At 41.8% G+C, this 14507-nt stretch overlaps 1 protein-coding gene across 1 annotated transcript in view; it reads left to right on the top strand.

The window, feature by feature from the left end:
• LOC124622710 (nucleolar complex protein 2 homolog) overlaps positions 1-14507 on the top strand; it is a 162615-nt gene that overhangs the window by 131211 nt on the left and 16897 nt on the right. Inside the window, exons 11-12 of the mRNA XM_047148504.1 lie at positions 1015-1272; positions 5965-6080. Coding sequence (XP_047004460.1) covers positions 1015-1272; positions 5965-6080 — 374 coding nt within the window. The remainder of the gene's footprint in view (positions 1-1014; positions 1273-5964; positions 6081-14507) is intronic.

The following is a 14507-nucleotide window of genomic DNA, read 5'->3' as shown; positions in this document are numbered from 1 at the left end:
ACACTGTCTAGCCTGCGACGCGTCATTGCAGTCTACAGTGCCAGTGAACTTGAACTGAAAGTGAGTTTTTTAATCAGTAATAGTACAATACTTTTTTTAGTAGCTAACGGCAATGTAGGAAAGGACAGATTGCTACTTAGTGTGAACAAGACACGTCAAGTTGCAGAAAGGCAGAATAAAAGACACTTACATAAAGCTTTCGGCTACAACCTTCATTAGCAAAAGAGAAACAAGCATCATTTGCACAAACAAGCAATCACGTATATGACTGCCAACTCCAGCATATCAGATCGGAATGCCAGTATAAAATCAAACAAGTGTGTCAGTGGATAAAACAGTTGTGGTCTAGAGTGAGAGAAGACATTATTATTAAATCTTTCAAGAAGTGCGACATAAGTAATGCTCTCGATGCCAGTGAAGACTTTCTTATATATGAAGAGAACAATGGTGACGATGAAGTGGAAGTCTGGATTGATCCGGGAAGTGTGATTGGGCAGCCGAAGTGGTTAAGGCGTCTGCTCGCAGTAAGGAGGAAATCCAGGTTCAAGTTTTCATTCGTCAAATTTTCATTTGTCACAAACAGCTGATGTCAATCTAGATGCACAAAATGCAAGTCCATTTATAATATGGTGTATTATTTCATCCTCAGTGTCTGTCTGTGTCCCTATGTTGGTATTGCGTTCTTACCTAGTATCACATGAGTAAGTCCCTTAATTTGAAAAATCTGATGATGTTGCATAAAGCAGAGGAGGACTGTCCCCTTATATGAAAAGATCCTATAAATTTTCTCATAGAAACAATTCTGTAAAGAATATGACCGTTTAGAAAACACGTGCTAAATTAAGTCTGTTTATTTAGAGTAAAATCGATGAAAGATGAGAATTATATTATTTTTGTGGGCTGTGATAAGCATTTCTTGTCCTAGAAAATGTTGAGTTACTGCCTGATACATGCATAATGTTTTCATGTTGAGTTACTGCTTGATATATGCATAATGTTTTCTTTTATGTGCAGATAAAAATGTTTCTGAAGAATTGTAAAAATCCCAATTATTGCAAGAAAATGAAACAAATTTTAGAAAAGATAGAAGAAAATGCACACTATATTGAAGAGGAACGAAAGAAAGTATCATTTGCACTGTCTGACAAAAAAGCAGTAAGTGCTTGGGAAAATGGTATAAAATTGCAAGGTACGCCTTTAGCAAAATTTTATACCAGCTGGAACAAAATGAACATACAGCAGCTAGCTAAGAAAGCAACAGATAATGTAAAGGTATGTTATGTTTTTCACATTATTGGAAATACCTTTTCTGGTGAAAACTTTACATGTCCTAAAAATTGATGTGTGTAGGCTAAATACATGATAGCAGTTTAATAATATCATTTCTTTATTAGGAACTCTTTATTAATTTGTAGCACATGACATGTCATTTATTATCAGTAGTTGTTGTTGTTGTGGTCTTCAGTCCTGAGACTGGTTTGATGCAGCTCTCCATGCTACTCTATCCTGTGCAAGCTTTTTCATCTCCCAGTACCTACTGCAACCTACATCCTTCTGAATCTGCTTAGTGTATTCATCTCTTGGTCTCCCTCTACAATTTTTACCCTCCACGCTGCCCTCCAATACTAAATTGGTGATCCCTTGATGCCTCAGAACATGTCCTACCAACCGATCCCTTCTTCTGGTCAAGTTGTGCCACAAACTTCTCTTCTCCCCAATCCTATTCAATACTTCCTCATTAGTTATGTGATCTACCCATCTCATCTTCAGCATTCTTCTGTAGCACCACATTTCGAAAGCTTCTATTCTCTTCTTGTCCAAACTATTTATCGTCCATGTTTCACTTCCATACATGGCTACACTCCATACGAATACTTTCAGAAATGACTTCCTGACACTTAAATCAATACTGGATGTTAACAAATTTCTCTTCTTCAGAAACGCTTTCCTTGCCATTGCCAGCCTACATTTTATATCCTCTCTACTTCGACCATCATCAGTTATTTTGCTCCCCAAATAGCAAAACTCCTTTACTACTTTAAGTGCCTCATTTCCTAATCTAATTCCCTCAGCATCACCCGACTTAATTAGACTACATTCCATTATCCTTGTTTTGCTTTTGTTGATGTACATCTTATATCCTCCTTTCAAGACACTGTCCATTCCATTCAACTGCTCTTCCAAGTCCTTTGCTGTCTCAGACAGAATTACAATGTCATCGGCGAACCTCAAAGTTTTTATTTCTTCTCCATGAATTTTAATACCTACCCCGAATTTTTCTTTTGTTTCCTTTACTGCTTGCTCAATATACAGATTGAACAACATCGGGGAGAGGCTACAACCCTGTCTTACTCCCTTCCCAACCACTGCTTCCCTTTCATGTCCCTCAACTCTTATAACTGCCATCTGGTTTCTGTACAAATTGTAAATAGCCTTTCGCTCCCTGTATTTTACCCCTGCCACCTTTAGAATTTGAAAGAGAGTATTCCAGTCAACATTGTCAAAAGCTTTCTCTAAGTCTACAAATGCTAGAAACGTAGGTTTGCCTTTCCTTAATCTTTCTTCTAAGATAAGTCGTAAGGTCAGTATTGCCTCACGTGTTCCAGTGTTTCTACGGAATCCAAACTGATCTTCCCCGAGGTTGGCTTCTACTAGTTTTTCCATTCGTCTGTAAAGAATTCGTGTTAGTATTTTGCAGCTGTGACTTATTAAGCTGATAGTTCGGTAATTTTCACATCTGTCAACACCTGCTTTCTTCGGGATTGGAATTATTATATTCTTCTTGAAGTCTGAGGGTATTTCGCCTGTTTCATACATCTTGCTCACCAGATGGTAGAGTTTTGTCAGGACTGGCTCTCCCACGGCCGTCAGTAGTTCCAATGGAATATTGTCTACTCCGGGGGCCTTGTTTCGACTCAGGTCTTTCAGTGCTCTGTCAAACTCTTCACGCAGTATCGTATCTCCCATTTCATCTTCATCTACATCCTCTTCCATTTCCATAATATTGTCCTCAAGTACATTGCCCTTGTATAGACCCTCTATATACTCCTTCCACCTTTCTGCTTTCCCTTCTTTGCTTAGAACTGGGTTTCCATCTGAGCTCTTGATATTCATACAAGTCGTTCTCTGATCTCCAAAGGTCTCTTTAATTTTCCTGTAGGCGGTATCTATCTTACCCCTAGTGAGATAGGCCTCTACATCCTTACATTTGTCCTCTAGCCATCCCTGCTTAGCCATTTTGCACTTCCTGTCGATCTCATTTTTGAGACGTTTGTATTCCTTTTTGCCTGTTTCACTTACTGCATTTTTATATTTTCTCCTTTCATCAATTAAATTCAATATTTCTTCTGTTACCCAAGGATTTCTACTAGCCCTCGTCTTTTTACCTACTTGATCCTCTGCTGCCTTCACTACTTCATCCCTCAAAGCTACCCATTCTTCTTCTACTGTATTTATTTCCCCCATTCCTGTCAATTGCTCCCTTATGCTCTCCCTGAATCTCTGTACAACCTCTGGTTCTTTCAGTTTATCCAGGTCCCATCTCCTTAAATTCCCACCTTTTTGCAGTTTCTTCAGTTTTAATCTACAGGTCATAACCAATAGATTGTGGTCAGAGTCCACATCTGCCCCTGGAAATGTCTTACAATTTAAAACCTGGTTCCTAAATCTCTGACTTACCATTATATAATCTATCTGATACCTTTTAGTATCTCCAGGGTTCTTCCATGTATACAACCTTCTTTCATGATTCTTAAACCAAGTGTTAGTTATGATTAAGTTATGCTCTGTGCAAAATTCTACCAGGCGGCTTCCTTTTTCATTTCTGTCCCCCAATCCATATTCACCTACTATGTTTCCTTCTCTCCCTTTTCCTACACTCGAATTCCAGTCACCCATGACTATTAAATTTTCGTCTCCCTTCACAATCCGAATAATTTCTTTTATTTCATCATACATTCCTTCAATTTCTTCGTCATCTGCAGAGCTAGTTGGCATATAAACTTGTACTACTGTAGTAGGCGTGGGCTTCGTATCTATCTTGGCCACAATAATGCGTTCACTATGCTGTTTGTAGTAGCTTACCCGCATTCCTATTTTCCTATTCATTATTAAACCTACTCCTGCATTACCCCTATTTGATTTTGTGTTTATAACCCTGTAGTCACCTGACCAGAAGTCTTGTTCCTCCTGCCACCGAACTTCACTAATTCCCACTATATCTAACTTCAACCTATCCATTTCCCTTTTTAAATTTTCTAACCTACCTGCCCGATTAAGGGATCTGACATTCCACGCTCCGATCCGTAGAACGCCAGTTTTCTTTCTCCTGATAACGACATCCTCTTGAGTAGTCCCCGCCCGGAGATCCGAATGGGGGACTATTTTACCTCCGGAATATTTTACCCAAGAGGACGCCATCATCATGTAATCATACAGTAAAGCTGCATGCCCTCGGGAAAAATTACGGCTGTAGTTTCCCCTTGCTTTCAGCCGTTCGCAGTACCAGCACAGCAAGGCCGTTTTATTATCAGTATGCTAATGTTATTAGGAACGTAAAGTGAAAGTCCTCCTCACCAGCTTTTCATCATCTTTGGAGTGTTACATGCTGAAAATCTATAATGGTTAGTTTGAAAATGAAACAATCTTTGAGTGTTGTCAATTCATCATTATTTTTTGGTATTCTTATAATTGCTGTTTTTCATTTGGCATTTCAGTATGCATGTAATATTGTCTGAAAAGCTAGATAGCAGGTGGTTTTTGGACATGTTACTCAAGTTCAGTCATGTCTTTAAGAATTTAGGTCCCATGGTTGAGCATAGTCTTTGTAGCTTGCTCTCTATTATAAGAAAAACTAGTTTTTCAGATCACAATTTTTATGACATCATATCTCCTGAACTGGATTTGTCGTAAAATAATATAATTGTGTATGTACATTTGGTAGTACATGTGGATACTGTCTGCAAAGTGTGTTGCAAGAAAAGTTAATAGTACAGAAGTAATAAATTCAAATGTTGTGCCTGATTCTTGAGTTTGACCGTATGAAGAGCGAAAACGTAGTAAGCAGTAACAGCGAAAATGTAGTAAGCGATAAACTGTCTTTCTTCCGTTATTTTTTGGGGGAGGGGGTATGTCAGTGCAAAAAAAGTATTTAAAAAATTTGAAATTAAGTGTAAAGTCTGTTGGAAGTCACCAAGTGCTCTTCTTCTCAAATACTGAATAAATATGGGCTGGGTAATTTGTGCACAATGAGTTAACCTGCCTCAAGACAAATACACAGTTTCCAACTTTAATACTGTTTGTGCTACACCTTTAACACAAGATTGTAGCTCTTAATGAGTAGATTGTGGCAGCATCCTAATTTTTTAAATTAGGAATACTGAAAAGCAAATTTTTGTTGCTCCTGGAAGCCATTGGATAGGCAACTTGCAACCCGAACTAGAGAGACATTTTATCTGGTTAGTAATATAGATGTTTTTATCTTTTATAACCGTATTTAACTGCACTTGGATGTTGGATGCACTTGGATGTTGGATAGAGGATTTTGACATTTCTCTTTAGGTGACTGGCATGGATTAGTTAGCTCAGTAACAGGTGAAATGCATTTCCAGTACTAAGTTGTAGTGTGGTTCTGATTATGTGTGAAACTGTATGATCAAATATTCTACAATTTGAACAGCAAGCTGATAGTCTGATTCTGTTATGATTTTCTAGAGGGATTATCTTCTAAATTCTCATCTGTCAAGTGCCTCTGTTAATATAAAACATCCAAACTGCAATTTAATGTTATTTCTATTAACTTGACTCGCAAGAAGTGTACTAAAAGCTTTACAGAATCGACTAGTAACAGAATTTTCTACCTACATTTGTAAGATTTCTTTACACCACAAAAGTTAACAACTTTTGTGTTTTGTTCACATTATTATATTTGATTCTTTTATATTTTGCTGTGGCATCAAATTTCAGCTTGGAGATTACAACATCCCAGTTATAAAGAAGCCAGTTAAATCCACAGCAGGCGACGATGATGGTCCTGTGGAGCTGTTTCCATCCGACGAATCTGATGCAGATGAATTCTTTGGGTAAGAAGGCTTTGGGCTATACCTCCTGTACTGATTTTCCCTGCAGTTCCTGTTTGTTAGTCCTTGCTTGTTGCTGTGAATGTCCGTCCCTACATATTAACATCTGCTTCCTTTCCTAGCATCTTCCTGAACTCAGACCCACCATCTTATTTATAATAATTTTGACTAACCAAATCCTGATCCTTAATTATTTCTCCTCCAATGTCCAGTTTTACAAACAAATCAACAGAACTGCCATGAATACTCACAAGACACCTTCCATTACCATACCCTGGTCGAGAGTCATTGATATCTTGATGGTCTGTGTGCATGATGAGAACAGCCCCTGCTTATTTCTCTAGAACTTCAGCATCCATTTCCAGATTCGCTTCACGTGGCCATGCCTAATTAAATGAGCCTTCACCTTCCATACTGTACCATAAAATTTCTCTATCGACATAGAATTCACTGACCACTTTGATAGTTATTATTTGCTTCAAATCAAAAAGTTGTCCCTCTGTGGTTTGAGGTCTGCGCAGATGTGGATATCCGTAGCAATAACTGCTTCGCAGATAAGAATATGTAACAGTGCAAGCATCTGCAGGTATACCTTCAGATATCCACAATAATAATGACTTTGTGGTTAAAATTAAAAGGACAAAGTTAGTTTTGCAATTTTTTGCTATGTATATTATATGCTATCAGTGATAATGATGATAATTATTTTTGTTTTCCCCCACTATTATTACCCATTTAGCGTGGAATGTCCCGTTGTTGGCTTCAGTGTGCAGTGTCCTGGAAAGGGTAGATGTGTTGTTGATGTCTGCAAGGGCTAAAGATGCTGACATGCCCTTTTTTTTTTATTTTGTGCACATTTACACATGCATCATGTTGCTGCCATACCAGCAGCTGGCTGATACTGTTGTAATTTATGTCTCACTTAAAGTAAAAGAGGTCACATATGCAATTGCAATTGCCAAAATTTGTCGAAAAGCTATACGAAAACTCTTTGAGGTAATGTTTGCTTCATGGCATGCTCCTGATTGTGTGTCACATAACACACAAATAATATTATGAAAAAGAAAGTTGCCGCTCACCCTATAGCGGAGATGGTGAGTTGCAGATAGGTACAACAAAAAGACTGTCACAATATAAGCTTTTGGCCACCAAGGCCTTTGTAGAAAATGGACAACAAACACACATACACAAATGCAGCTCACACACACAACTGCAGCCTCTGGCAGCTGAAGCCACACTGTGAGCAACAGCAGTAGTGCATGGTGGGAATTGCAACTTGGTGGGGTAAGGACAAGGAGGAATCTGGGGCGGGGAGGGGGAGGGATAGCAGGAAAGGGCTGGGGGATAGGAAGAACTGCTGAGGAGCACACAAGGATGAGAGGGAGAGAGGGTAGGGCAGTAAGGTACAGTCTGGAGGTTAGATGAAGGGCAGGCAAGGGGGGGAGGGGAGGTTTCAGAAAAGGACAGAATTGAGAGACTGGGTGCATTGATGGAATGAGGGTTGTTTAGTGCTGGAATGAGGACAGGGAAGGGGCTGGATTGGTGAGAAAAATGACTAACAAAGGTTGAGGCCAGGAGAGTTACAGGAACGTAGGGTATATTGCAGGGTGGGCTCCTACCTGTGCGGTTCAGAACCTGGTGTTGGCGGGAAGAATCTATATGGAACAGGCTGTGAAGCAGTCATTGAAATGAAGGATGTTATGTTGGGCAGTGTGCTCAGCAACAGGGTGGTCCACTTGCTTTTTGGCCACAGTTTGTCAGTGGCCATTTGTGCAGACAGACAGCTTGTTGGTTGTCATGCCCACATATAATGCAGCATAGTGGTTATATCTTAGCTTGTATATTACATAACTGGTTTCACAGGTAGCCCTGCCTTTGATGGTGTCGGTTATGTTAATGACAGGACTGGAGTAGGTTGTGATGGGAGGATGTATGGGACAGGTCTTGCATCCAAGGTCTATCACAGGAATGTGAGCCATGAGGTAAGGGGCTGGGAGCAGGGGTTGTGTAGGGATGGACGAGTATATTGTGTAGGTTGGGTTGATGGCAGAATACCTCTGTGGAGGGGTGGGAAGGATAGACCTCCCAAAGTCTCACCGTCCAACCACAGAGAAGCATTCCCTCGTAACTGAGTATCACTCAGGACTGGAGCAACTGAATTACATTCTCTGTGAGGGTTTCAACTACCTCTCATCATGGCCTGAAATGAGAAATGTCCTGCCCTCTATCGTTTCCACTCCTCCCACAGTGGTATTTCGCCGTCCACCAAATCTACACAATACTCATCTGTTCCTACACAACCCCTGCTACCAGCCCCTTAACTCATGGCTCCTATCACTGTAATAGACCTAGATGTAACCACTATGCTGCATTTTATGTGGGCGTGACAACCAACAAGCTGTCAGTCCGCACGAATGGCCACCAACGAACTGTGGCCAAGAAACAAGTGGACCACCCTGTTGCTGAGCCCACTGCCCAACATGACATCCTTCATTTCAATGACTGCTTCACAGCGTGTGCCATATGGATCCTTCCCACCACCACCATGTTTTCTGAACTGCACAGGTGGGAGCTCTCCCTGCAATATATCCTACGTTCCTGTAACTCTCCTGGCCACAACCTTTGTTAATCATTTTTCTCACCCATCCAGTCCCTGTTCCCATTCCAGCACTACACACACCGAGCGATGTGGCGCAGTGGTTAGAAACTGGACTCGCATTTGGGAGGACGACGGTTCAATCCCGCGTCCAGCCATCCTGATTTAGGTTTTCCGTGATTTCCCTAAATCGCTCCAGGCAAATGCCGGGATGGTTCCTTTCAAAGGGCACGGCCGACTTCCTTCCCCGTCCTTCCCTAATCCGATGAGACCGATGACCTCGCTGTCTGGTCTCCTTCCCCGAAACAACCAACCAGCACTACACAGCCCTCATTCCACCAATGCACCCAGTCTTTTTACTTCTCTCCTTCTACGCACACGACTCAGCATCTGCACTATATGTAGCAACTTTCCTTTTCCTATATTATTACTTATTAACCTAACAAATGTAGTAACACAATTCAACATCATGACAACTTAATTTACATTTGATAAATAAACAACATGACTAACTCTAACAATATACAATATGTTAAGGCTTCATTTGACTTACCAGTGTAGCGGAAATGTTCCACAGAAAGCATAATAAAATTCTTGTCATCAATTAGAACAGAAAGTTGTAAATTACAAAACATATCAAAAATATGACAGGCTATGTTTTATTAAAAGGTGTTCTTGATCGACCGCAACTTTCTTAGTAAGCGGAATGTAAATTACTGGGACTGACTTCGGCTAACAAAAATTTAGGTCAGGGCAATGCTACCATCAGACCTCTAATGTACCGAATGGGTTTAAATGCTTTGGCACCCTAAATGTAAGGCAAACCTCTGTAATGAGGAGGCTTATTGATCACTATTTTATGGAATTATAAATTGTTTTACCAGTATACACGCATGACCGCCAACTGCAGCATCTAGGGCCATAATGCAACTATCAATTGGGATGCAAGCAGCAATCTGGATGGAGTGGGGAAAGGGAATGGGTAGTAGTGTACATGGCATAGTCCATATCAATTCAGGCAGGCTAGGAAAAAATTATACCTTTGTAGTCTCAGATGATACTGAATTTAGCATATGTTAAAGTGAAGGACTAAGTAAGAAACACATTTTTTTTTTTTCTTCAAAAAAAAAAAAACTGCTTCGAGATACAGCCTTCCAAAGATGACACTGCACATACCATTTTGAAGATGCGAATTTTGGAAAAAAATTTAAAATGCTGTATTTCTGGAACAGTGCTAGATTTATTTATTTATTTATTTTTTTAATTTGAAAGCTAATTGCTTTATGATTACAAAGACATCCTCCATTTGGACTTACCTGTCAAAGTTCTTTTACTATAGTGTTCTGAACTTTTTTATAATTTATGGAAAAAGAATTTTCAAAAATACCAATCCATAAAATTTTAATTTTTTGTCTGTTGATTAGTTCTACATTCCCTGAAAAGGAGAGCTTCCACTTTTAGGTTGAACAGATTTTATAAACATCTGAAATTTTTGCCATACATAAAACCTGTTTTATTATCATTTAACAGGCTCATAAAAATCAAAACCTAGCCTTATTTAAAATAATTTTAGTTTTGAAAGATGAGTAAGAGACTCATTTTCAAGCATTTTAAATGGTTCCAAAATGTGTGTGAAAGGTCCAAAGACTTAAAGGTTTCAATTTATAAAACTTCTGTGCACTCTGTTTTGTACTGAAATTAGCCAGTCAATGAACTAAAAATGTGTTCCACTGCTTCAGTGTCTTCCTATATCTGTTGAACCAAGAGGAACTGGAGCACTTCGAGTCTTCAAAATATTGTGAAGAGGGAGTGGGCACTGATAGTGTCATTGCTGTTCTTCAGTTGGAAACCTGTATCCAGCAGCTGGTCCATGTGGTAGCATAAAGTTCACTACAATGTCATTTAACTCATAACTGTTGTCTATTAGTCTCTGCAATCCATCAGTCACAGTCATACACACACACCACAAACTCCCCCTTCTCAGGTTGTGAATCTGAATATTATCCTGCTGTTTCTGAGGTGTTGGCCAAATGAACGAATTTTCTTCTTTCTTGCTCTTTAAAGGGCATGCAAGGTGAGTTCACCAATCACTTTGAGTCCAAAAATGTGTCTTCTGAATTCCTTTCACAGGAATAGTTTGTTTGGACCATTCTTCTTTTTTCTGCTCAGGGAATTCTTCGATTTCCTCTTCAGACAAAAGAATGAGGGCTGTGGATGTGTAAGATTTCACGACTCTCGTAAAATCCTCAGCATTCTGAATCACAGCTGTATTTGGTCTGGAAAGATTATGTTTTGTAGCATGGTGCTTCAGCAGGCCTCTTACACATCACAAGGCCTCTTCCTATGACCAACAGCACTGTATATCCCATCAGTTGGCACAAGCGACTTCCTCAATTCAGACAGCTGGTAACGATTTTTAAAATGAGTAGGAGCACCATCAGAAATAATGATGATCTTCTCTGCCCCTGTTTACAGTTGAAGAATTTTATGCATTGCTAGCAAAGCACTTATAACTGCAACACTTGTGGTCTTGTTTTGAAAATGTCAATCCTGTAAAGATTGAAACCTGATCATTACTCCAATGATACCCTTGTACTTCTTATGGAATAATTACAGACCAGTTCCCAGCAAAGTCACAGTGAAGCACTAAATATAGTTCTTCAGCCTGTACACACCCTTTCACTTCTGCAGTGTGGTGTTGTTGCAATTTCTTCAGATGCTGGCATGTTACTGCTTTCACTGACCATTTACCAAGTTCATCAATGAAACTGTCAAAGGCAACAGTTTTCTTAATTAGTTTATTTTCCTCCTATGTTCCATATGTAATTTCTGCAGAGTCACCCACTACGTCGTCCAGGCCAAGTGTCTGTAAAGACATTCCTCGCTTTCTAGGGCAGTCACCACATTCTTGAAACAATTAAGTCTCTCGCTTTACATCACAGACTACTAATGACTTCACATGCCCAACCAAGGTGTCATGTCACATGCTCCAGTAAGTTCTTCAAAGCTACCACACAAAGCTCCCCCTGCGAGTCCAGGGGTTAGAATAAGTCCGAACTATTCCTGCCTGTTGTAAGAGGTGACTCAAAGGAGTCTCCCACGTTTCGGCCTTCATGTGATGGTCCCCCGTAGGGTTTGACCTCCATTTATCAAAATTTTCCCGAAGAGTGAGCCAATTGGGGAAGGGTGCCGTACATGGTGCATCGTGTCCATCATGCACTGAGATCTTTCACATCCTTCGTCAATGGTGATCTGCACTTTCTCTCATTCTCCAGCTGTTGGGCGAGGTCGCCCACCTGGGTGCATTTTCTTCCATCCACTGCTCAGTATCGTTTTCTGTGCTGACAATGATAATGGACTTGTTTGCCCGTTGGCACTTGATATCCAGCATGGTAGCCATCTGTTGTGGTGGGGCTGCCATGTACCCTGTTGGTTGTAGCCCCCTGACCACACAGGGAACACTCTGCTGATGCCTGCGCCGTTAACTGTCCACATATGCCAAGGAGTAGGTGCCCGTCACCCTGGGGCATTGGAACTCCTGCAGTGGCCATCCCGCCAGGTGGCCTTCGCTGCGGATCGGTCGAGTGGGTGGCAACTGGGCAGATGGCACGCCATGAAGTGTAGTACATCATCTCTTGCTGGTGATCAACCACCAGCAGTCTGTAAGCGTTCATGGGATCAATTTATTGCACAGAAATATGACCCAAAATTGTTCCCTTCCCTGGCCACACCATGGGAGGAATGCCAGGCTAAGGATAGCAGCAAAGCTTATTCGCCCTGGTACCTTGTATGCACAAGAGTTGATGGGGAATCTTCCATGTCAATGAAGCCTCAGTTTTTTGTGGATCATTTAGAGGACAAGTTTGGGGAGGTGGAGGGTTTGCCCAAATTGTGGTCAGGGTCAGTCTTGATGAAAACAGCATCCTTCGCCCAGTCACAGGCATTACTCGCTTGTGACATGTTGGGGATGTATCTGTTATCATCACGCCCCATAAGAGCCTAAATATGGTCCAGGGCATTATTCACAAGGACATTCTCTTGCAGTCTGATGACGAGCTGGTCGCCAATTTAGAGCGGCGAGTTGTTCATTTCGTCCAGCTTGTCCATCGGGGTCCGAGGAATAATCAGGTTGCCACCAGTGCCTCATTCCTGGAATTTTGAGGGTGACACATTACTCGAGAAGGTCAAGCTGTTGGTCTACTGTGTGATGTCAAGCTGTATATCCCTTCCCCGTTGCAGTGCTTTAAATGCTGGAAGTTCGGCCGTATGTCATACCGCTGTACTTCCACCATCACATGCGAGATTGCGGATGTCCATCACATCCTAATATTTCATGTGTCCCACCTCCCATCTGTGTCAACTGCAGAGAACATCATTCACCTTGCTCACCAGACTGCAGGATCTTACAGAAAGAGGGGAAAGTCATGGAATACAAGACACTGGAATGACTGACCTGCCGAGGCTAAGAGAAAATTTGAGAGGCTACATCCTGTGCATATGACATCCACTTACACCGCCGCTATGACAACGGTTCTAGCACCTTCCGTTCTGCCGCATGTAGTTGGCTCTCAGAACCGTCAGACTCCACCTGCCCCCTTGATGGTGGGGGGCACTTCCCTCCCTGTTGCTCCTGCAGCACCTACTTCAGGAGCAACACCCCCTGCCCCCCCACCCCAACCCCCACGGTCCTCATCAGTCCCTGAGACTGACCCAGTGAAGCCCTCCCAGCTAGAACAGCCAAAGGTGCAGCGAGAGAAAACCAAAAATAAGACGACCCCCAAGAACCCAGACATTGTGGAGGCACACATTCCACCCCTCCCTACAAGCTCTGCATCTGAGGATGAAGTGGAGATTCTGTCGTCTACTGAGGACCTAGATCTCTCTGGGCCCTCAGACACAATGGATGTCCATCACACAGGTGTCAATCGGTGGCAGCATGTGACCCTGAGGCATAACCTGCCTCATTGAGCGTTTCATGGCTTCCTTGCCTCATGATAACGTCATCCTCCAGTGGAATTACTGCTTTTATTTCCACCACCTGGCTGAGCTATGGCAGTTGTTAAGCTTTACACCTGTTTTCTGCATTGCACTCCAGGAAACTTGGCTCCCGGCAATGCGGACCCCTGCCCTCCACTGCTCTAAGTGATATTACAGGAACCATAATGACTATAATCGAGTGTCAGGTGGAGTTTGTGTTTATGTCCTAAACTCAGTTTGTAGTGAAACTGTGCCCCTTCAAACCACTTTTGAAGCTGTGGCTGTCAGAATAAGGATGACACAGGAAATAACTGTCTGCAGTGTATATCTCCCTCCAGATGGTGCAGTACTCCCAAATGTATTAGCTGCACTGATTGATCAACTCCCTAACCCCTTCCTACACTTGGGAGATTTTAATGTCCATAACCCCTTGTGGGGTGGCACCGTGCTTACTGACCGAGGCAGAGATATCGAAACAGTACTGTCTCAATTCGACCTCTGCCTCTTAAATACTGGGGCCCCCACACATTTCAGTGTGGCTCACGGCACTTACTTGGCGATTGATTTATCCCTCTGCAGCCCAGGACTTCTCCCACCTGTCCACTGGAGAGTACATAATGACTTGTGTGGTAGTGACCACTTCCCCATCTTCTCGTCACTCCCACAGCATCATGCCCACGAACACCTACCCAGATGGGCTTTCAACAAGGCAGACTGGGAAGCTTTCACCTCTGCTGTCACCGTTAAAACTCCCCCACATGGTGCCATTGATGTTGTGGTTGAGGAGGTAACTACAACGATCAATTCTGTGGCGGAAAACGCAATCCCTCTTTTTTTAGCGTGGCCCCAGCAAAAGT

The sequence above is a fragment of the Schistocerca americana genome, chromosome 1 (genome assembly GCF_021461395.2).
Source record: "Schistocerca americana isolate TAMUIC-IGC-003095 chromosome 1, iqSchAmer2.1, whole genome shotgun sequence".
In the NCBI taxonomy this organism is placed as follows: domain Eukaryota; kingdom Metazoa; phylum Arthropoda; class Insecta; order Orthoptera; family Acrididae; genus Schistocerca; species Schistocerca americana.
The sequence above is the reverse complement of the archived record's forward strand: the minus strand, read 5'-3'. Positions and strand labels throughout refer to the sequence as shown.